General features: G+C 39.0%; 1 protein-coding gene across 6 annotated transcripts in view; it reads right to left on the bottom strand.

The window, feature by feature from the left end:
• The window catches only part of LOC130924564 (moesin-like), a 38,363-nt gene that overhangs the window by 8,193 nt on the left and 5,833 nt on the right, over positions 1-24,337 (bottom strand). Inside the window, exons 1-14 of one of the 6 annotated variants that reach the window (XM_057851217.1) lie at positions 15,434-15,547; positions 15,278-15,351; positions 14,652-14,699; positions 14,353-14,436; positions 14,192-14,287; positions 12,131-12,253; positions 11,498-11,649; positions 11,326-11,409; positions 11,111-11,257; positions 2,598-2,694; positions 2,008-2,171; positions 1,744-1,874; positions 1,423-1,583; positions 813-905 (exon numbers count right to left, since the gene is read on the bottom strand). In XM_057851217.1, the coding sequence (XP_057707200.1) occupies positions 813-905; positions 1,423-1,583; positions 1,744-1,874; positions 2,008-2,171; positions 2,598-2,694; positions 11,111-11,257; positions 11,326-11,409; positions 11,498-11,649; positions 12,131-12,253; positions 14,192-14,287; positions 14,353-14,436; positions 14,652-14,699; positions 15,278-15,286 (1,389 nt within the window). In that variant the 5' untranslated portion in view covers positions 15,287-15,351; positions 15,434-15,547. Of the gene's footprint in view, positions 1-812; positions 906-1,422; positions 1,584-1,743; positions 1,875-2,007; positions 2,172-2,597; positions 2,695-11,110; positions 11,258-11,325; positions 11,410-11,497; positions 11,650-12,130; positions 12,254-14,191; positions 14,288-14,352; positions 14,437-14,651; positions 14,700-15,277; positions 15,548-24,337 lie in introns of those variants that run through there. The other 5 variants (XM_057851215.1, XM_057851219.1, XM_057851216.1 and 2 more) reach the window with 5 other exon arrangements.

The following is a 24,337-nucleotide window of genomic DNA, read 5'->3' on the forward strand; positions in this document are numbered from 1 at the left end:
GTCTTCAGTGTCGCCTGCACCTCAACATTTGTATGATCGACATATTTTGTTCAACGTTGATGAGCTGAAAAAACCACATTCAAGCATTCCGTCTCCGTTGTTATTCTTATGTAACCGGAAAACTGGAGGAAGTCGACAAGAGTCCACCAAAACCATACAAACACAACGCCACACCCCTCTAGTGGCTTGGCGGTGAATTACAGAGAAACACGTTCCCTTGCTGCAGAACTATCGAATGCTCATTGACGCCGTAGTCGCTACGCTGTCACCACAACGCAGAAGCATAACTCAGGTTTTAGATTAGGTAAAATCCTGATGTCCATGCAGTAGCATAAAATATAGAAAACTATTTCCTATGCATGTTAAAATGTACAGTATATACTAAATGGGTCACTGTCATGTCTTTTTTTCATCAATAATATTTCAGAAAAATCCCACTGAATATCATTTTAAGACATATTGGTTACTGGATTGTCATGAAAGTGAGTATATGCAACTTTTAAAATACAGTTTGTGTTTGTTATTAATTGAGGCAACGCTGCCATTTATATTTTGAAATACCAAAGATGACACATTTTAATCTGAGCCCTCAACGCAAGGATTAGATGCTTGATGGAATTATACCTTTTTTCCTGGGCTGTGACGTACATTAAATGCCAATAAATTCTCAAATACATGATATTCATGCCTCTGATGGATTTCTTCTATCTGTCATAGCTCATACCGTATTCACTTAATAGTGTCAGACATCCCTCTCAGCTGATTTTTGATTCCCCCTTTATCTGGCTCTTGCTTCTTCCATTAATTCTCACCCTTTTCTGCCATCTCATTGCCTCCTCGTCTTTTTTCTTCTTGGCATCCTCCAGCTGGGAGATTTTCGTTGTAAGCTCTGCCAGCTCAGTGGCCTATCCACATGTGCACACAAATGGGGAAAAAGTTAAGAGGGCTCCTGATCTAAGGTCACTGTGTTCTGTCGGTCGTGACAGTAGTTGTGAATGCGAGTGTGTGTGTGATTGAGCATGCAATCTTTTGGAATATAGCATGCAGAATCAAATTTGGAGTAATTCTACTTCAATAATCCCCTAAAATACCTACTTTTTACTCTTTAACACAGTGGCGTTGTACCGCAATTTTCTTTTAAAACTAGTCACAATAGTGAAGGAGTACAAGGTAGAGACTAGTTAGACACTTTATGGTGCTAGAGAAGCTAGGAGATGCCCTCAAAAGAGATGAAAAAAGACTCTTCAGAGTAAAGTGGGACGCCCTTTCTCTGACAGATGAGTCTCTTACTCACGAACAGGAGCAAAAAAAAAAAAAAAAATGAGTCAACAGATACAACTATGTGGGGAATGACATGCATCCATAGATGAAGTTATTGATATGCAATCCACAACAGGCATACTGGAAACTGTGAACACATACCAGCTCGTCCTGACTCTTCATCTCAGATAGAGGATGCTGTAGCAGAGCCTCTTTAGCCTGCATTGCGGCCCTGTGGTCATTGTCCAGGCTCTGAGCTTCCTCCTGTGCAAGTGCCTTCTCCTTCTCTAACTCAAGCGCTCTGCGAGTCTGCTCCTCCAACTCTGAAACAGAGCAAACAACTCACATAATAAAAAGCACAGCATATACAGTACAGTTACTATACACTGTAAATTCTCAAATCATGAATATTTCAGTGTGGCAAGACGCTTAAAAAAATGTTCGCAAACAAAAAAAATGGTTGTATTTTAAAAGTTGTCAGACCATCTTGAGCTCTCTTTGTCTGCTCTTCAATCTGTCGCAATCTCTCCATCAGCTCCATAGTTTCACGAGCAATCTTCTCGGTTTCCTTCTCAGCATTTTCGCGCTTTTTTTTCTCACTTTCAAGCAGAGCCCTGACAGGAGAATTGTGCATAAATACACATCTGAAACAACTCCATCCCCTGACAGCTCTTACTTGACTGCAGAGAACACACTTTAATCTTAAAAAAATAAAAAATGAGAGAAGTCCTTATCGCTGGCTTTTACCTCTCCATCTGCCTCTTGTTCTTCTCCTCCTTCGCTTGGGCCTTCATCTGCTGCACCTCGATGGTGTCCGGTTTACGTCTGCGCATGTACAAGTCGTGATTCCCCATACACAGTGCCAGTATACGTTTGTTGATGCGAAGACGGGGTACATAGAAAACAAAGTCCTTCAATACAAAAGGCTTGAATTATTCATGGTTGGATTTACGACTCAAAATCTTAGCATTTAATTCATTGCTCGATAATGATATGATATAATACATTTCCTAGAAATGTGGCAGTAAAGTATCATTATTGATCATCTCTTAAATGATTTCATTTTAGTGGAAACTGAGATTTATGCATAAGGGGAAATGATAATATCTTATATTTTTTTTATCATAATTAGTGATTAGGTTCTTATTTGTTGAAAATCTTTCTATGTAAATTTTTAAAAAATGTCCTTGTTAAAAGGTAAAATTACAACATCTTGTCATTCTATTTATCGGCACAAGATCAAAATAAATTTTTTCCTATAAAAACATTAATAAAGAAATGGCCTGTCAAGATATATATCTACGTATATATAATGCTCTTTTTCAGGCATTCCGTACCGGAGATTTCTTGTCAATAGGTTTGATGACGAACTTCTTGTCATTGAAGGAAATGTTCCTGATCTCACTCCAGGGGAAGCCAATCTTGGGGGTTAGCCTGCAATATTGGAATACAGTACTTTATGTCACATTCCAGACACTAAAAAATCCAATTCCTTTGCTTATCAAAATGAGGGTCACTGGGGTTCATTCTAGATGATTATTTCAAGAGGTGGGCTACACCCTAAACTAGTTGCCACATAGAGAAACAGCCTTTTTTGTGAGATTATTGGTTGGGGATGTGCGGCATACACAACCCAAGATAAACTCATGCAGCTGTTGAAGCGATTATTTATTTAATTCCTTGTTTTATTATTTCATTTAGTCATTTGAACTCCAAAACACCAAAAGCAACATGTTCAGCACAACTAAAACCTCCAAATTTTCTCCCTCTCTAACCAGGTTAACGACACTGCTCTCTTTTGTTTGTGACTTCGCTTACTTACAAATACTGCATTCATTGGTTTGGTTTAACCTGAGGTGTTTCACAAGATTTTTTTGTGCTTCCATAACTCCTTACCGTTTTTCGACAAACAACCCAAGGCGCATATTGGCTGCTCTACGCATGGTGCCAAGAATGAAGTGGTTTTTAAAAATGGATGGATGGATGCTCTTACATTTTGTGTTTGCACACAGACTGCGATTAAGATGTCAGTTGTTACTTTCCAGTTTGTTCCTGTCATTGATACAATATATCCATCCATCCATCCATCCATCCATCCATCCATCCATCCATCCATCCATCCATCCATCCATCCATCCATCCATCCATCCATCCATCCATCCATCCATCCATCCATCCATCCATCCATTTTCTCCTGCATATCCGAGGTCGGGTCGCGGGGGCAGCAGCTTCAGAAGGGAAGCCCAGACTTCCCTCTCCCCAGCCACTTCAGCCAGCTCGTCTTGGGGGATCCCAAGGTGTTCCCATGCCAGCTGGGAGACATAATCCCCCCAGCGTGTTCTGGATCGGCCTCGCAGCCTTCTCCCCGTGGCACGTGCCCGGCAGGGAGGCACCCCAGAGGCATCCTGATCAGATGCCGAGCCACCTCATCTGGCTCCTCTCGATGGGGAGGAACAGAGGCTCTACTCCAAGCCCCTCCTAGATGATAATAATAATAATAATAATACATTTTATTTCTAGAGCGCTTTTCAAAACACACAAAGACGCTTCACAAGAGACATGGAATCACAGTACGATAAAAAGGTATTAAAAGGATAAAAAATTAAAAGCACAATAAAAAGAAGTAAAAATATAACAGAGCTAGGGGTTATGGTTGGTAAGAGAGAGTGAACAGGTGTGTTTTGAGTCTAAATTTGAAAAGTGATAGGGTAGATATGCTGTGAAGATCAGGGGGTACGGATTTCCAGAGCTGGGGGTGCAATGACTAAAAGCTCTGGAACCAAAGGTAGAGAGGTAGACACGGGGGACAGAGAGGGGAAGAATAGTGGTAGAGCGAAGTGAACGGGTTGGATTGTTTAGACAGAGGAGATCGCAAAGGTAGGGAGTGGCCAGGGCATGGAGTATTTTGAAGGTGATAATGAGGATCTTGTAGTTGATTCTTTGTTTGACGGGAAGCCATTGAAGTTGACGGAGGATGGGGGTGATGTGGTGTGTTGCGGGGGTTCGAGTGATGAGGCATGCTGCTGAGTTCTGATCAATCTTCTCACCTTATTTCTAAGGGAGACACCCTACGGAGGAAACTCATTTCGGCCGCTTGTATCCGGCATCTTGTTCTTTCGGTCATGACTCACAATTCGTGACCATAGGTCAGGGTAGGAACATCGATCGACCGATAACTAGAGAGCTTCGCCTTTTTCTCAGCTCCCTCTTCACCACGACGGACAGATGCAGAGTCCACATCACTGCAGACGCAGCAACAATCCACCTGTCGATCTCCCGTTACATTTTTCCCCTCACTCGTGAACAAGACCCCGAGATACTTGAACTCCTACACCTGGGGAAGGACTTCATCACTGACCCGGAGAGGGCATTTACCCTTTTCCCGACTGCGGACCATACTCTGATTTGGAGGTGCTTATTCTCATTCTCTTCACACTCGGCTGCGAACCGTTTCAGTGAGAGTTGCAGGCCATGGCTTGATGGAGCCAACAACACTACATCATCCGCAAAAAGCAGAGATGCAATACTGAGGCCACCAAACCGGACCCCCTCAGCGTCTCGACTGCGCCTAGATATTCTGTCCATAAAGTTCATGACATAAGGCAGCCCTGGCGGAGTCCAACAATGGAAACGAATCCAACTTACAACCTGCTACACGGACCAAACTCTGACACCGGTCATATAGGGACCGTACCCCCCGTATCAGGGATTCCGATACCCCATACATACAGTGGGACAAATAAGTATTTAGTCAACCACCAATTGTGCAAGTTCTCCTACTTGAAAAGATTGGAGAGGCCTGTAATTGTCAACATGGGTAAACCTCAACAATGAGAGACAGAATGTGGAAAAAAAAAACTGAAAATCACATTGTTTGATTTTTGAAGAATTTATTTCCAAATTAGAGTGGAAAATAAGTATTTGGTCACCTACAAACCGTCAAAGAGGTCTAACTTCTTCTAACGAGGTCTAACGAGGCTCCACCTGTTACTTGTATTAATGTCACCTATTTTAACTCATTATCGGTATAAAAGACACCTGTCCACAATCTCAGTCAGTCACACTCCAAACTCCACTATGGCCGAGACCAAAGAGCTGTCGAAGGACACCAGAGACAAAATTGTAGACCTGCACCAGGCTGGGAAGACTGAATCGTCAATAGGTAAAACGCTTGGTGTAAAGAAATCAACTGTGGGAGCAATTATTAGAAAATGAAAGACATACAAGACCACTGATAGTCTCCCTCGATCTGGGGCTCCATGCAAGATCTCGCCCCGTGGCGTCAAAATGACGTGTCCCCCTGCTGAAGAAAGTACACGTCTAGGCCTGTCTACGGTTCGCTAGAGAGATTTAGATGATCCAGAAGAGGACTGGGAGAATGTGTTATGGTCAGATGAAACCAAAATAGAACTTTTTGGTAGAAACACAGGTTCTCGTGTTTGGAGGAGAAAGAATACTGAATTGCATCCGAAGAACACCATACTCACTGTAAGCATGGGGGTGGAAACATCATGCTTTGTGGCTGTTTTTCTGCAAAGGGACCAGGACGACTGATTTGTGTAAAGGAAAGAATGCATGGGGCCATGTATCGAGAGATCTTCAGTGAAAATCTTCTTCTATCAGCAAGGGCATTGAAGATGAGACGTGGCTGGGTCTTTCAGCATGATAATGATCCCAAAAACACAGCCAGGGCAACTTAGGAGTGGCTTTGGAAGAAGCATTTCAAGGTCCTGGAGTGGCCTAGCCAGTCTCCAGATCTAAACCCCACAGAAAATCTGTGGAGGCAGTTGAAAGTCCGTGTTGCCCAACGACAGCCCCAAAACATCACTGCTCTAGAGGAGATCTGCATGGAGGAATGGGCCAAAATACCAGCAACAGTGTGTGAAAAGCTTGTGAAGAGTAACAGAAAACGTTTGGCCTCCGTTATTCCCAACAATGGGTACATAACAAAGCATTGAGATGAACTTTTGGTATTGACCAAATACTTATTTTCCACCATGATTTGCAAATAAATTCTTTAAAAATCAAACAATGGGATTTTCCGTTTTTTTCCCCCCCCACGAACTGTTTCTCATTGTGGAGGGTTACCCATGTTGACAATTACAGGCCTCTCTAATATTTTCAAGTGGGAGAACTTGCACAATTAGTGGTTGACTAAATACTTATTTGCCCCACTGTACATTCCATACAATATACACTACCTCAAATGACTGAAGTATCCCAGCGATGAATGTTTTGATTCAGGAATCCATTATAAAGCATGAAGGTCTGCTTTCAGAGGGACTCATATTTTAGTATTGAGCCACACATCACGAATAGTATATTTCAGATTATGTTACAGCGTCATTACCCTCAAAATTTAGAAGACTACCACATTATAATAATGTGAAAAAAAGGTTTTTGCTTCACTGTAGGGGGATGGTATTGGCTCAGACATGACATTGTGCCTGACACCAGGAATTCACGCCGAAGAATTCAATCTTGGTCTCATCTGCCCAGTGAATTTTCTTTGTCATAGTCTGCGAGTCCTTCATGTCCCTTTTGGCGAAACTTGGAATGGTTGAGTGCGGCAGTGATGGTGGTCCTCCCGGAGGGCTCTCCTTTCTCCTCATTTGACCCCTGGAGCTCCAAGAAAATGATCAGTGAACTGCTGGTCACCTCTTTTCCCCTTATTGCTCAGTTTAGATAGACGGCCAGCCTTAGGAAGAGTGCTGGTGGTGCGGAACGTATTCCATTTACGGATGACAAAGGTCAATGTGCTTGCTCATTTGACCCTTCAAAGGAGCACACATATTCTGTAATATTTCCCACATTTGTGCCATGGGACAATTTTGTTTGATTGGTCTACAGATAATTCCTTTGACTTTATGATTAGTTTATGCCCTGACATGCACTGTCACCTCATAAGACAGATGTTTCTCTTTCCAAATTATGTTCAATAAACTTAAGCTAACACAGGTGGAAGCCAATTAAGCTGTAGGGACTTTTAAAGTATGATGCATAGGAACATGATGCCCCTGAGCTAAATTTTGAGCTTCGTGAAAGAGGCTATGAATACTTATGTAAAATGTCCCCTCCTTGTTTTATTTCCAATATATTTGCAAAAGTTTCCCCATAAAAAACTTTTTATATTGTCGTTGTGTGTGTTGTGTGTGGAATTTTGAGTGAAATAAGTGTATTCCATTCTGGAAAGTGGTTCTAACATAACAAAAAGTGAAAAAAGTGACATGTTGTAACTAGTTCCTGGATGCACTGTAATCTCAAAGCCCATCTTTACTGATTTCACACCATCTGACTAACTCAAACTGGCACAAAAAGATTCCTTCTTAGAGTTTGATATATTTTGGTCACAAATGACATGCTCTTTGAAGCATTGGCCGGTGGAGAACAAGACATTTTATGTTCGTTGAAAGTTTTTTTTGTTTGTTTGTTTGTTTTAATCTAATACTAGATTTGTGTTATAAAGGTTGTTTCTTCCCCAAACTGTTGATCTGTACATCAACTCACCATTTCTTACAGGTGATTCATCTTAATATGAGTTCCCTATTAGCACTCCCTGAGCACTAACCTTGATCTGTCCTACCCTATTTTTTCTGTCCGCCCTCTTCCCGTTCCATTGTTTTTCTGGTGTATACGTTCCTCACTGGGTGTCCCATAGCCAGGAACCATACAGTATTTTCAATCAATTTTCTGTATCCATATCTTACATGTTAGTTCTTTCTGTCCCCTTAAACCCTTTTTCTGGCCAGCTGCATTTGTAAAAATACAACACAATATGCAGTACAACCACAGAGGGAGTTTTTCAAACACCCACGAGACTACAAAATTTTTCCAGTTTGAAAAAATATTCAGATCTACCATAGTGTTCAAGCAGTTTATTTAACAAAAAAAAAAAAAAAAAAAAAAAAAAAGCTGAGTCCACCTAGAATGAAATGTAGGCATTTATCCAAAATCTGTGAATATCTAAAATAAAATAAAATAAAATAAAATAAAATAAAATAAAATAAAATAAAATAAAATAAAATAAAATAAGTTAATCAAGTTTAACTATGCATGATGGCCGAGTGGTATGCATGATGGCCAAGTGGTTTGCATGTCCGCCTCACAGTTCTGACATCAAGGGTTCAATCCTGGGCTTTGGCCTTCTGGTGTAGAGTTTGCATATTCTCCCCGTGCCTGTGTAGGTTTTATCCGGGTACTCCGGTTTCCTCCCACATCCCTAAAACATGCATGGTGGGCTAACTGAACATTCTAGATTAGAGATGTCCCGATCGGTCGGGTCCGATCACGTCATTTTCAAAGTATCGGAATCGGCAAAAAAATATCGGCCATGCCTTTTTTTAATATATATATATTTTTTAAATTAAATCGTTTTCTAATTGTATTTAACGTTACAGACTTAATATGTTACACTCACCCAGAGTCTTTAGTTTCGGCTTAAGGTAGGGTTATCAAATTTATCCCAATAACGGCGGTAATTTTTTTTTTTTTTTATTATTTAAAAGTATTTAATGCAATTAATGCATGCGCTGCACGATCCACTCACACATTTTCACGCCCAATCTGTAATGGTGCCGTTTTACCTATATAGAGAGATAAAAGGCAGCGTAAAATGAGTAGAGTGAAATTTGGCAGCCTTTGGAGCCTTTTTTTAATTGGCTAAAGCCTTACAATCCCTCTCCCTACAATTAGAAATATCATGGGAAGCATTGTGGCGAAGCACGTTAGCAATTGATCTTTTTCTTAACACTTTATGTTATTTCCCAACGCAGAGAAGATATATCAATTGGTAGCACTACGCACAGTCATGGTTCCACTTCCCATCATGCATTTGGGCATGGCTACACTATCATTAACTGAAAGCTCAACAAATACACTAGATGGCAATATTTAGTCACAATATACAAAGTTACAAGTCTTTCTATCCGTGGACCCTCACAGAAAGAATGTTAATAATGTAAATGCTATCTTGAGGATTTATTGTCGTAATAAACAAACACAGTACTTACGTACTGTATGTTGAATGTATATATTCGTCCAAGTTTTATTCATTTTTTTCTTAATGCATTGCCAAAATGTGTATGATCGGGAAAAATTATCGGGAATGATTGGAATTGAATCGGGAGCAAAAAAAAAAGCAATCGGATCGGGAAATATCGGGATCGGCAGATTCTCAAACTAAACCGATCGGGATCGGATCGGGAGCAAAAAAATATGATCGGAACAACCCTATTCTAGATTGTCCCTAGGTATGACTGTGTTTGTGAATGTTTGTTCGTCTCCTTGCGTCCCGTGATTGGCTGGCAACCGATTCAGGGTGTACCCCACCTACTACAATTGTTAGCTAGAATAGGCTCCAGTGACCGTCGTGGGGATAAGCGGCTCGGAATATGAATGAATGAGTTTTAAACCATCAATATATAGTCTTTGTTGTGTATCCAGTTGAATATAGATTGAAAAGTAGGGGTGTAACGGTACATAAAAAATCTCAGTTCGGTATGTACCTCGGTTTTGAGGTCCCGGTTCGGTTCATTTTCGGTACAGTAAGAAAACAAAATGCAAAATATAGATGTGCTAGTTGTTTATCACACACCTTTCAACAATAGGAACATTAGCCTATACAAAGCTAGAATTCTGCTCAAAAAGGTAGCAGGGTATTTAAAGATAATAATCCAACAACAATTTGCCTTTCAGACCCTGCATATTGGTCAGCCTTCTTTCTGAAAGAAAGAAGAAAAAAAGTGCTCAAGAGAAAACCAATACAAAGATTTTAACATGTATTTTACAAATGAAATGCCTCAACGAATCATTTTTTGTTCTTATGAACGGTTTTCAAAAGCTTTATTGGTGGATTTTCTCAAGTTAAAGCGCCACACAGAAATGAATAAATTTAATTGTGTATGCAGAATCTGTGTATTATTCATATTATTTATTTACAGGTGTTTTAGCTCATTTCAATTTATTTTATTTAAATGGGCTATTATTTATTTTATTATGTGTTTGTATTTTACAAATGTGATGTCGTATTTGTTTATATTGTTTATTTTATGTTGTATAACTTTAGTTCCGATGTGAATATTAGTTCCTACTTGTTTTGTTGTGGTAGGAAAAAGTGAAAAGAAAAGAAAAAGTGGGTTACGATTGCATATTAGTTTGAAAATCGACCGGATCCACCGTATTTTTACATGAGTGATTTCCGGTCTGCTAGCTAGTAGTATTGACGCAGGAGGGCCGCGTCTTGCGTTAAATAATAAACTCTGCCGTTCTTTTCGTGTGCATCGCATTGAGCCGCTTCTGGGACGTGTCTAACACGCAGCCGCACTGCGACTGGTGTGATTGGCTGATTGACTTTAACGCCCGCGTTTCACTGCGTTCTTGCGGCGGCCATGTTGTCGCGCCGTTGACGTTTCTTACTGTCCTACCGTGTTGGTCCTCATTATAGTAGAGAAGACGGGGTAAATATAATGTACACAAAGAAACTGTAACCCGATGGACTCACAGCCTCGAAAAGTAAGGGTTAGATTACGTCAGAAATTTTTTCGGTACGCGTCCGTTCCGAACCGAGCACCAAGTACCGAAACGGTTCAATACGAATACATGTACCGTTACACCCTTATTGAAAAGTGGTCATACAGTATATCAGTATGCACCATGCGTTTTTTATCTACATACCCCGAATTCATTTGAATTTAGGTTTATCCTTGAATTCGGTAGCAGATTTGAAATAGGAAGTTGACTTTCTAAACGGGCCGAAACTACAAATGTGCTTTTTGTAATACAAATACTTTGGCAGAGCTTTGAGCATGAAAGAGAGAAGACAGATTGTCCCAGCTGAGAGTTCAAGACCTACTTGTCCTTTTTGTCATATATGTTGAGGCCTAGAGCGTCCACTCCCAACCACAGCTCAGTTCCTTTCTTGTTCTTGATACTGAAGTAATTGACCCCATACATCTCAAGATCCTGGGCTATCTTCAAGTATTCCACGATCGCATCCTCCCTGTGACAAAGAATCATGTCATATGCAGCGTATTATTTGCAGAGAGGGGTAGATTGACTTTGGGTTACCTTAGCATTCCCTTGTGCTCTTGATGCCACACTTGAATTCTTTCCTCCCACTGATTCTTATTCAGTTTGTGCTGCTCTAAAACCCTGGATTTATCATTGAAGACGACACACCAGTTTGAATTCAGATGACTAAAAAAGAATAAAGTTTGTACCCAGAGGATGGACTGCCTACCTTTGGGGAAGCAGCTTCTCTCGTGTTAGGTAGCCTGGTACGTGATAATCTTTCCTGAAGTCTCCCTGTTTGACCTGAACTGCATATGAGGCTAATAGAACAGCAGACTCAGGTGGACAGTAAATGTCGTCATTTAGGATGCTCTCTTTTACCTAAAGCAAAAACAATTGCAGTCTCTCGTTGCTAGTATTCATAGTTAGTATACAGAAACTCATCCAGAAAAGCCCATGTCACTTCTGCAGTTTATTTGATGCGCATGGAGCCTTTTTTTTTTTTTTTGCATGGGAATTCCCTTGTGAAAAACCTAAGAGAATAACCTTAAGGCTGAGTCGTTGGAAAACCCCCAGAGTTATTTCGCGACATCTGTCTTGGATGAGCTGCCTGCTTTGTCGGTGTATCTACAGTCACTACTGTCAAATTAGTTAGTGTTTTTTTTTCTTGTTAATAGTGATCTTGTACTTTTAACAAAGATGCAAAGTAGTTTATCAGTAGTAGCTTTTTGGAATACCATATATGAGGACGAAAATTAAATAGAAAAAAAAAAAAGAAAATCTTTATTGCAATTTTAAAGAGCAAATATATTCCATGTTTGCATGCTTTAACATCACTAAAATTGGTTGGGTAGGCACTAACCTGCAGAAAGAAGAGACGTTGAGTTGCCTCCTGGATGAGTTCCTCTGCAACATCCTCAGGGTAAAACTTTGCCCTGAACTTAATCAACAGAGGGTTGTCTCTCTTCACATCTTGAGCAGTCACCTGGGATTAGCACCGCACAACAAAGGGATGATTCATAGCAAACAACTAATTAACCTCAATGGATCGACATCGCACGTTCATTTCCGAGCATCTGTCAAGGGTAGGATGTGGGCTGGTCATGTGAGCGATATTTGAGTAAATTGACAAAAAGGGCCCTATTTTCGTAGACTGTGCCCTTGTGCTTGCTGGCAAACCGCGATAGCATTGTATTTTCATGCCATGTTTATAATTCGTTAAACCGGTCTGGGCTAGTACAGATGGACTGGCATAGCAAGGGTGTGTCCTGAAAGTGATCAGATCCATCCTTTGAGCAAACCAGTTTCTCCTTCTGTCATTTAGAGGACCAGCTGTGCTACAAATATGCCATTGTTAATGGGAATGGAAATAAGCTTGCTAATTGGTTTGAAAAAGTCATACAGAGGGGCAAATAAGTATTTAGTCAACCACTAATTGTGCAAGTTCTCCCACTTGAAAATATTAGAGAGGCCTGTAATTGTCAACATGGGTAAACCTTAACCATGAGGGACAGAGTGTGGAAACCCCCCCCCCAGAAAATCACATTGTTTGATTTTTAAAGATTTTATTTGCAAATCATGGTGGAAAATAAGTCTTTGGTCAATACCAAAAGTTCATCTCAATACTTTGTTAAGTACCCTTTGTTGGCTATAACGGAGGCCAAACATTTTCTATAACTCTTCACAAGCTTTTCACACACTGTTGCTGATATTTTGGCCCATTCCTCCATGCAGATCTCCTCTAGAGCAGTGATGTTTTGGGGCTGTCGTTGGGCAACACGGACTTTCAACTCCCTCCACAGATTTTATATGGGGTTGAGATCTGGAGACCGGCTAGGCCACTCCAGGACCTTGAAATGCTTCTTATGAAGCCACTCCTTTGTTGCCCTGGCTGTGTGTTTGGGATTATTGTCATGCTGAAAGACCCAGCCACGTCTCATCTTCAATGCCCTTGCTGATGGAAGGAGATTTTCACTCAAAATCTCTCGATACATGGCCCCATTCATTCTTTCCTTTACACAGATCAGTCGTCCTGGTCCCTTTGCAGAAAAACAGCCCCACAGCGTGATGTTTTCATCCCCATGCGTCACAGTGGGTATGGTGCAATTCAGTATTCTTTTTCCTCCAAACACGAGAACCTGTGTTTCCACCAAAAAGTTCTATTTTGTTCCATCTGACCATAACACATTCTCCCAGTCCTCTTCTGGATCATCCAAATGCTCTCTAGCGAACCGCAGCCGGGCCTGGACGTGTACTTTCTTCAACAGGGGGACACGTCTAGCAGTGCAGTATTTGAGTCCCTGGCGGCGCATCGTGTTACTGATAGCAACCTTTGTTACAGTGGTCCCAGCTCTCCGTAGGTCATTCACTAGGTCCCACCGTGTGGTTCTGGGATTTTTGCTCGCCGTTCTTGTTATTATTTTGACGCCACGGGGTGAGGAGGGAGTTGGAAGTCTGTGTTGCCCAACGACAGCCCCAAAACATCACTGCTCAAGAGGAGTTCTGCATGGAGGAATGGGCCAATATACCAGCAACAGTGTGTGAAAAGCTTGTGAAGAGTTACAAAAAACGTTTAGCCTCCGTTATAGCCAACAAAGGGTACATAACAAAGTATTGAGATGCACTTGTGTATTGACCAAATACTTATTTTACACCATGATTTGCAAATAAATTCTTTAAAAATCAAACAATGTGATTTTCAGTCCCCCCCCTCCCCACATTCTGTCTCTCATGGTTGATGTTTAACCATATTGACAATTACAGGCCTCTCTAATATTTTCAAGTGGGAGAACTTGCACAATTAGTGGTTGACTAAATACTTATTTGTCCCACTGTATGTGTTCACTCCCACATCCAGTGCATTGCGACGCCTTTCTAAAATTAAGGCTTGTACAAAAATAGGGTTCATGAACTTTCTTCTCACCCTTTTGTTGAGCTTTAGCCAGGTAGAGAAGCTTTTGCTGTCCTGGTACTGAAGACCGAAGAACCAAGTTTCCCTCAGCCCAATAGTTTTCACTATCTGAACAGAACAATGGCTTCACATGACTGTTTAAAAACGGTCTATTTGCAGGTTCGTAAGCGTACCTGATCAAAAAGCTGTTTGCCTGTGGTGCTGGGCAGGATGGCAAATTCCAGCTCAGCATCCATGCTTGTCACCCGAACATTTATCTGCCAAAAAACAAGACACAGGAGTAACACATTGCTGTTACACAATCATTTATGTTACTGCAAAGGCTTTGAGGAACATGATGACCAACAACCTAGCTGAAATACACTAAACACTACTTATTTTATACTAATATTTGTAAGTTCTGTTGGACTAAAGTTTGTTCATTTTTTTTTTGGTTCTTGGACAGAAAAGGACCAAAAAGAGTGTTCCTTACATTCTTCTGTTCAACCAGGAGCATCCACTCACAAGAGGTTGGTGGAGGCTACAATAAAAAAAAATGAAGCCCACAGTAGATTTTTAGATGGGGTTCATTCTAAAAATATTCTACTTGTATCATGAATGAGTGAAAACTAGGGGTGGGACAAATATGATTCATTACACTGTTAGTCAAATATCAATACACCAGTATACTGTATGGTAAAAACACACACATTTGACATTGCCTGATGAAAATGTACATTAAGCAGTTGGAAATTAGGTGACCTTTATATATATGATGTGAATATCTGTTATCTACTGCATTGTCTATATGGCCAATTGACGTACAGTATTCATTGTATTTGTTCCAAAGGGAAAAAAACTGTCTTCTAAAAGCAAGAAACTTTATATCAAAGACAAAAATAACATTGAATGTGTATTGCAACATCTATAGCTGCCATGCATCTCTTGGTTAGCAGAGCAAGCGCTATGCATTCTCCCATGCTCCATTTCAGATTGCTGCTTATTTTTCCCTGTCATTTTGTCTATGTTAATTCCACTCCAATAATACAACATAATATTGTAAACCCCAAATACATACATTTAAAGTGTGGACATAAACAATGAAAAGTGGCTACTCACAGTGGACATTTTTCTTCTCTTATCTGTAGTCTGTGGTAAAAGAATTCTTCCAATGGTCGCTTGTCGCCTTTTCTCTGTGGAGTCATATGAAACTGCTTGCAATACCAACACGGATTAGATGGAGTGAAAAAAGACCATTGTATTGTTCCCAAGTACCTCTCTCTCATTTAATCCAATGGCAGCCTGGGGCCCAAGCATTGCTTAAAGGCAGACTTCACCTGAGAGCACTTCTTCTCATCATGCATTGATCAGGCATCATCAACCAAGCAGTGAATCTTTTGTCTTCTGTAAAAGCTACTTAGCCTCCACATGAAATCATAAATGCTGTTTTTTCTATGAAATTCAAAGTTTTCATTGGAAAAAAGAAAACAAATGCTTTGGTAGTAATATCTTCATTCTTTTTTTTTTTTTTTTTTTTTTTTTTTTATCTGCTAGCTACCCTGATATGTACAACTATCTTGTCCACACAAAATCAGCCTATTCTCACGTAAGTTTGAAAAATTTTAAGAGCTTGGAGGCTTATAAATACTTCGTTGCTGGTTGGGTGAAACAGGTCCTCGTCCACGAAAATTCGGCAGGAATCTTGATTGTTGATTGTTGATTGATTGTTGATTGATTATTTATTTCGAGCAGTAATAACAAAAACAGCAAGAATAGGGAAAACAAGTAACAATAGTACTAGTAATGTTGATTTTAACAGAAAATGAATAACAAATACATATATACATACGTAGCTCGAAAAGGAGTGGGAAGAAGCCGAGCTTTTTTTTTTGGGTCCCACCCCCAATTTACTCCCCAAAAATTCAATGTAAATACAGTCACTTCCCAATATCGTCATCATCATCGCACTATAACCACCACCATCACTACCATCGCCATCATCGTCGCCATCACCGCCATCCCCAAATATTGATTGTACATTCAAAATCAAATTTTATGTAGTAACAACTGTACTGGTGCCAGTGGTGATAATTATTGAAATGTGTATTATTCCTCATCCAACGTTATTTGTGGACCTGCTGCCACAGGGAAACAACCCCAAGGCAACAGGACCACTCATTGCTACGTGTTCTAGCTGTGCATTATAAGACAAGATTTGGGTACCTGAGCCAAGGGGTTAACCTCCAGCATCAGAGCTCCCACTTGCCAGCCCTATACTCCAAGTTTAATCAATCTGTAGCCGTATAACATGCTTGAATATTAGTTCATATATATGGATATGTCTGACCATTTAACTATCACCATCGGCACCGGAATTCTATTTTACTCAAAGATTTGTTCGTAACAATAAAATCTGGACTGTCGATTTGATTAGAGCATCATTGACAACACCAACAATGAAAATGACAGGTATGGCCACAACAGTAATGACAACGATGGCAACAACAGCCATGATAACAGTGATGACATCAATGATGACAACAAAACACTTATACGACAACTCTACTAATCGTAATGATTACACAGATAATAACAATAATGGTTGCAGTAATAACACAATTATATCAGTAGTAATATGTATAAGTAACTATAACATATGTAATAATTATATATACAGTATATACCCAAAAACATTTAGAGACCACTTTCTGTGTATTGTGACCAGACCTGATGTTTATAAAACAATTTGAATCTCTGAATACTTTGGCACTGCTTAAATTTTAAATCCAGACTGTTCCAGAGTTTTACCCCACATACAGACATACAGAATCCTTTACGAGTACTGCGAAATTTTGGTATTGAGAAGTTGTGAAATCCTCTCAAATTATGAGATTGCTCTCGAACTGTAAAAATAGATTGTAAGTTTAATGGTAATAATTTATGGAAGGCTTTAAATAAAAATATGGATGTGTAATATTTTACAAGATCATTGAATTTTAACAGTTTGGATTGAGTAAATAAATTATGGGTGTGATCTAAAAATCCCACTTTATGTATGATTCGGATTGCTCGTTTCTGTAATATGACTAACGGATTTATTGCACTTTGGTAGGTGTTTCCCCATACCTCGACACAATATGAAAAGTATGGGAGTACCAAAGCGCAGTATAGCGTACAAAGTGCAATTACATCAAGGTAAAGTTTTGCTTTGTTTATGATTGACAGACACTTAGAGATTTTGTTTTTTGTGTATTTAATATGAGGTTTCCACGACAATTTGTTATCTATTATAATACCCAGAAATTTTACTTCATTTACTTTCTCAATTGTTACACCTTCAATAGTTATTTGCAACTCAGAATTTGCTATTACATTGCCAAACAGTATTGCTTTTGTTTTTTTAATATTTAAGGATAATTTATTTATATCCATCCACTTCTTTATGGCTTTTAGTTCCTTATTTATGGTAGTAATAAGCTCGCTATAGTTATCATTACTATAAAATATATTGGTGTCGTCAGCAAATAATATAAGTTTTAGTACATTAGATACGTCAAAGATATCATTTATATACAAAATGAACAGTTTTGGTCCCAACACAGACCCTTGAGGGACACCACAACCCATTTGAAGTGTGCCAGATATGTTCTCGCCCATCTTAACATACTGTAGCCTATCCGTTAAGTAGCTCTTCACCCAATCCCCAGCCAAACCTCTAATTCCATATTTTTCCAACTTATTTAGTAAAATTAAATGATTTATTGTGTCAAATGCCTTTTTAAGATCAATAAAAACACCAATTGCATGTTTTTTATTGTCTAATGCATTCGTGATTTCTTCAAGTGCGTCAGTTATTGCCATTGATGTAGTTCTTTTAGTTCTGAACCCATACTGTCCCTCATTTATTATTTGATGCTTTTCAAGAAAATTATCAAGTCTAGAATTGAATAGTTTCTCCAGAATTTTTGAAAACTGGGGCAATAGAGAAATTGGTCTATAATTGGAAAAAATATGCTTGTTATCATCTTTAAATAGTGGAATTACTTTAGCAATTTTCATCTTTCCAGGAAAACAACCAGTTCGGAATGATAAATTGAATATATATGATAAGGGTTTTGCAATATTCAAAATAACTCTTTTAACCAGATACATATTGATATCATGACAGTCAGTAGACATCTTACTTTTACATTTAAGCACAATGTTTATCACTTCCTGTTCATTTGTTGGTGAAAGAAAAAATGAATAGGGATTTTGCTTAATATTTGAAAAATGTTTGTCAGATCCTAGGTCAGGAATATTAGCGGCCAATTTTGGGCCTACATTTACAAAAAAGTTATTGAATTTATCTACTATTTCACTCATTTCATAATTCTCCCCGTTTTCATCTAAAAAATAATTAGGATATGTAGACTTTGGTGAACCCTGTTTAATTAAACTGTTCAGTATATTCCAAGTTCCCTTTATGTTGTTTCTATTTTCAAACAATTTATTTTTGTAATACAACTGTTTGCTACTTCTTATAATATCAGTTAATTTGTTCTTATACTTTTTATAACGATGTTCCGCTTCTGTCGTCTTTACTTTGATAAACAATTTATAAAGCTTATTTTTCTTTTTACAAGCGTTAATTAATCCTTTTGTGAGCCAAGGGCTTTTTATACATTTCTTCCTAAGACAGCATTCATTCAGTGGACAATATTTATTTTGCAAGGAAGTGAATATGTCTAAAAAAATGTTATAAGCGTTGTTCACCTCTGATTGTCTATATATTGTACTCCAGTTTTGACAAGCTAAACTAATATTCAAAGAATTAATAGTTTCTTCTGTTATTATACGTTTAATCACTGTTTTTAGAGGGTCTTTTGTGTTTTTAAAACTGGATTCATATAGGGTGAAGATAGGCAGATGGTCAGTAATGTCACAAATAAAAAGGCCACTGATAATTTGATTGTCCATAATGTTTGTGAAGATATTATCAATAATTGTAGCACTATGTGATGTTACTCTGGTAGGTTTTGTAATTGTTGGGTATAAGCTCAAACTGTACATTGTGTCGAGAAAATCATCTATGCTTTTTTGATTCATGGGATTTAACAAATCAATGTTAAAATCACCACAAACAAATAAAGTTTTTTGTTTCAGATTAGAGAACAATGTATCCATCCAATTATTAAAAGTATCTATATTAGAACCAGGCATCCGATATATACATGATATAATGATATTCTTTTTTTTTCCATTTATAATCTCTACTGATAAACATTCCATTATTCCATCAATTGCTAATGTCATATTTGGTAGAACCGTAAATTTAATAGATTTATGAATGTATAGACCGACTCCACCCCCTGCTTTATTTGCTCTGTTCATATAAACCAACTCATAATTCTCAAGAAAAAAAATGTGTACCCTTCTCCATATTGAACCAGGTTTCTGAAATAGCTACAATCTTGAAAGGTTGGGAAAAAGTGTTCAAATACTGCTTAATAGATTCAAAATTAGCATACATGCTTCTACTGTTAAAGTGTATTATTGACAATTTGCTTTCAGATTTTACACTGTTCCCGTACTGCTCTTGGGTAAAGTATTTACAGCTTTTCAAAATAGAAGAAAAGAAATTCCTATCGGGGTCTCTTTCAGTATCTATCTCATTTTTAGTGCCCACATAACTTTTCACTGTTTCCAGTTCCATTTGTCCATACTGTAGAATTTGCTGTACCAAGTCCATGTTCTGAGTTGGTATTGGTTTGTTTGGAATTTTTAACATTGTAATGTTGTTGAATCGAGAGTTCCAGAAGAACATGCATTGCTAAGTCAGATTTGGTGACATAATGCAGACATATACTATCAGATAAGATGTTTCTCTCTCGTTGAACCACTATTGCACTCCTTCATATTTGTTCAGTTCTTCAATGTTTCTAATAACCATCACTTTAGCAATTTCAGGTGGACCATTAAGTTTGATATAAACTTTGCAGTTCGTAACCCAAGTGTTCTGAATTTTATTTTGCTTCCTTAAGAATCTGGCTTTCTTGGCAATATCAGCATTTTTTTTAATTAGATGATCATTTAGATAGACGTTGGTACCTTTGAGCTTTTTCCCTTGTTTCATCAGTGCTACTTTGTTTCTCCTGTTTGCGAATCTCATGATCACTGCTGGCAGATTATTCGATTTCACGGGAAGAGGATGACAAGCTTCAATCGTATTAATATCCAGATGTATATTTTTAGACGCAAAGAAGGCCATCACCTGTTGTTCTGCAGAGCTACCATCCGAGTCACTTATTTGCGCCTCTGTTCCTGTTCTCGATGTTGCCGCCTCAGCGTATGAACGGGGTTGAATCTTCAATCCAGTCACAATAACATCGTTTGCTCTCGAATGTTGCTCCAGATCATCAATCTTTCTTTCCAGCTCCGCCACCTTTTTGTCTCTTTCCACAAGACGCGCACGTAGATCGGCAACCTCTTTCACAAGGTTCAAAATCATATCTTGCTTTACTTTAATGTCGTTCACGTCCTGCGACAGAAAGTCCAGTGTTCTTTTTATCTCCTCTGAATCCTCAACGATAGGATTTTTTTTCGGTCCCATACTCAAGTCCGTCCGATTTATAACACTTTCGAAAATTAGCTTCGATGCTGGCCGCTGCGTAGCCGCTAGGCTAGTTTGGACGCCACTCACGTTCGGGGACCGCACGATCTTTTTTACCACTCTCCGAACGATCGATCTTCAATCCAGATCAGCACACAGAGTTCTTTGTAATCCAAAAATAGCAAAATGGCATATATAATCAGTAGTCGTCGTTTAGCTGAGTTTTCACCCACCGAGGAAGTGACAGCACCCGTCATTTATTTTGCTTGCAATGAAAAAACACAAAAGTGAATGGGAAAAAAATCATTATCATTTTACAAGAACTCCAAAAATGGGCAGGACAAAAGTATTGGCACCCTTTGAAAAATCATGCGATGCTTTTCTAATTTGTGTAATTAACAGCACGTGTTACTTACCTATGGCACATAACAAGTGGTGGCAATAACTAAATCACACTTGCAGCCAGTTAAAATGAATTAAAGATGACTCAACCTCTGTCCTGTGTCCTTGTGTGCACCACATTAAGCATGGAGAAAAGAAAGAAGACCAAAGAACTGTGTGAGGACTTGAGAAGCAAAATTGTGAGGAAACATGGGCAATCTCAAGGCTAAAAGTCCATCTCCAAAGACCTGAATATTCCTGTGTCTACCGTGTGCAGTGTCATCAATAAGTGTAAAGCCCATGACACTGTGGCTAACCTCCCTAGATTTGGACGGAAAAGAAAAATTGACAAGATATTTCAACGAAATATTGTGCGGATGGTGGATAAAAACCTCAACTAAAATTCAAAAAAGTTAAGGCTGTCCTGCAGTCCGAGGGTACAACAGTGTCAACCCGTACTATCTGTTGGCGTCTGAATGAAAAGGGCTCTATGGTAGGATACCAAGGAAGACTCCACTTCTGACCCAGAGACATAAAAAAGCCAGGCTGGATTCGCCAAAACTTACCTGAGACAGCCAAAAATGTTTTGGAAGAATGTTCTCTTGTCAGAGACAAAAGTAGAGCTTTTTTGGAAAAGGCATCAACGTAGGGTTTACAGGGAAAAAACAAGGTCTTGAAAGAAAAGAACATGGTCCCCACAGTCAAACATGGCCTAGGGTCCTTAATGTTTTGGGGTTGCTTTGCTACCTCTGTCACTGGACTGCTTGACCGTGTGCAGGGCATTATGAAGTCTGAAGACTACCAACAAATTTTGCATCATAATTTAAGGCCCAGTGTAGAAAGCTGGGTCTCCCTCAGAGGTCTTGGGTCTTCCATTGGGACAATGACTCAAAACACACTTCAAAATGCACTACAAAATGGTTTGAAAGAAAGCAATGGGGCCTTCTAAAGTGGGCAGCAATAAGTCCAGACCTGAATCCCGTAGAACACCTGTGGAGAGATCTGAAAATGGCAGTTTGGAGAAGGCATGCTTCAAATCTCAGAGACCTGGAGCAGTTGGCCTATGAAAAATGGTCTAAAATTCCAGCAGAGCATTGTAGGAAACTCAATGATGGATACTGTAACTGTTCGCAGTTATTCTGTCTAAAGGTTGTGCTACCAATTATTAGGCTGAGGGTGACAATACTTTTTTCTGGTCCATTTTTGGAGTTTTGTGTAAAATGATCATGATTTTTTTTTTTTTATTCTCTTTTGTGTTTTTTAATTGCAAGCAAAATAAATAAAGATATTACTACCAAAGCATTTGTAATTGCAATGATTTTCTGGGAGAAATTGAGCATTATTTGACAGAATTGCAGGGGTGCAAATAATTTTGGCCAGCACTGTACATCTATCCCAATATAATGGAATAATGGAAAAAATAGGAAGCCTTTCCGGAGAAGGATCAAGATATTGTTTGTGGTTGCTGTTTGCATTTAAGCTACTATTAGCTCTTACAGCGGTGAGTGATAAAAGTGAGATGTCTCTTGCATGAAACAATAAAAAAGCCAGACATTCTATCACTCCATCTGCAAATTGTCATTCTTGATGCTTTACTTCTATGTGATTTGGCCAACAATGTGGCATACGGTTGGCCAGAACAATGGCTAGATTTGTTGTCTCTGGCTTCAAGATCAAGATTCAGGATTGTGCTTCCACCAAAACCTGTTCTCATCTGTACTGCGTATTCGAAGAAATAAACATCTCTTTGATGGATGAACCTTTTGGTAGCGGTAATTCTTGTAGAAGCCATGGCTTGAGAAAGGGGGTGGTATTCTTTATAGGGTTTGCTATTTAGTTATTCTGGAAAGCAATTGCTTTTTGATGGAAGCTGTTTGGGATTCAATGGTCAGTCACTTCCTGAAGTGGACATCGTTTTGCTGTGTGTGGCTTGAATTGCTTCTACTATATTGTTGTATTTGGGAGGGCAAGGAGAGGAGCAGTGAGGAGCTGCAAGAAAACTAAATTCATTTGCACACTATGTCAAAATTACTGGTATTAAATCAAACTTTTTAGCATGACAAAATAAACTTGAACACTAACACAAGCTCCTAGACCACAAATGGCAGCAATGTTTTGTTCAAAATATTACAGATACAAGCATTTGAGTTGGGGCAATGTGGCCCATTCAGATATTATTTGTGCATATTTTTTATATTCTGACAATTCTTCCATTTGGGTGGTTTTGCTGCTCGTAGCTGTAGAAGACATTGCTCTGATCGCTGGTTTGAAAGCAGCCAACGGCTCAAACCAATAAGTGACATCTCTCTCCCCACATTTACATTTTAATCTAGCATAATTTCAATTTTGAATTAGTGTTTCAAAACATAAAGTACTAGAAGACTTATATTTAGTTTCTCCTCAGGTCTGGTGGTGACGTATGCAACACTGAGTCACCACACTGGCTGGACACTTAGCTCTCGCGGGCCGTTTCCTGGGGATGGCTGATTTATAGCTTTGTTGGTTGGAGCACAGCACCGTAAACAGTCTATATTCTATCAACAGGATATTCCATTCATTTTGCTTGGCTAGGAGATGGGTTTCGCCGGTGCAGTTACGTTTTGTAATTCGCGTTTGTGTGGGCACCTGGGGCAATGTCAAAATGATACAGCTACAGATACAGGGTTTGAATGGATTTCCCCGACCTCTACAGCATTTCCCCTCTACAGTTACATCAAGTTCCCAGATGAATTTACAAAACAGGAGAGGAATGAACAGAACTAAGCAGGTAGTGATTAACATCACACACTCATTATTTCATCATGTGTTCAAGTAGGGGTCACCAATATGATGCCTGCAGGTAGCTTCCAAGGATCACATGAGTAGCCTGTGGCCCTGTTCTTTGAAAGTTGAAGAACTGATTAATTGATACGTAAACACTTGCAGAGATTCAGAGATATAAATTGTTGCTCAGTGATATTAATCTGTTTTCCATCTTGATAGAATTATTGATATTTATTGTGAGAAATCATAAAAACGAAGTCTCTTCACAATGATGAATATCTTGAATTTTTAATAGCATATGATTGAATGTAATTTAAACCATTTTGTCTTTACTAGAAGTTGTATTAAATTGGCAGCCCCCTGTATTATTCAATATCTGATAAATAGCTTGCAGTTTTTAAAAAAGTTGGCGCCTCATTTCTAAAGCTGCTGCTTCTTCTCTT

Source organism: Corythoichthys intestinalis, chromosome 11 (genome assembly GCF_030265065.1).
Source record: "Corythoichthys intestinalis isolate RoL2023-P3 chromosome 11, ASM3026506v1, whole genome shotgun sequence".
Classification (NCBI taxonomy): domain Eukaryota; kingdom Metazoa; phylum Chordata; class Actinopteri; order Syngnathiformes; family Syngnathidae; genus Corythoichthys; species Corythoichthys intestinalis.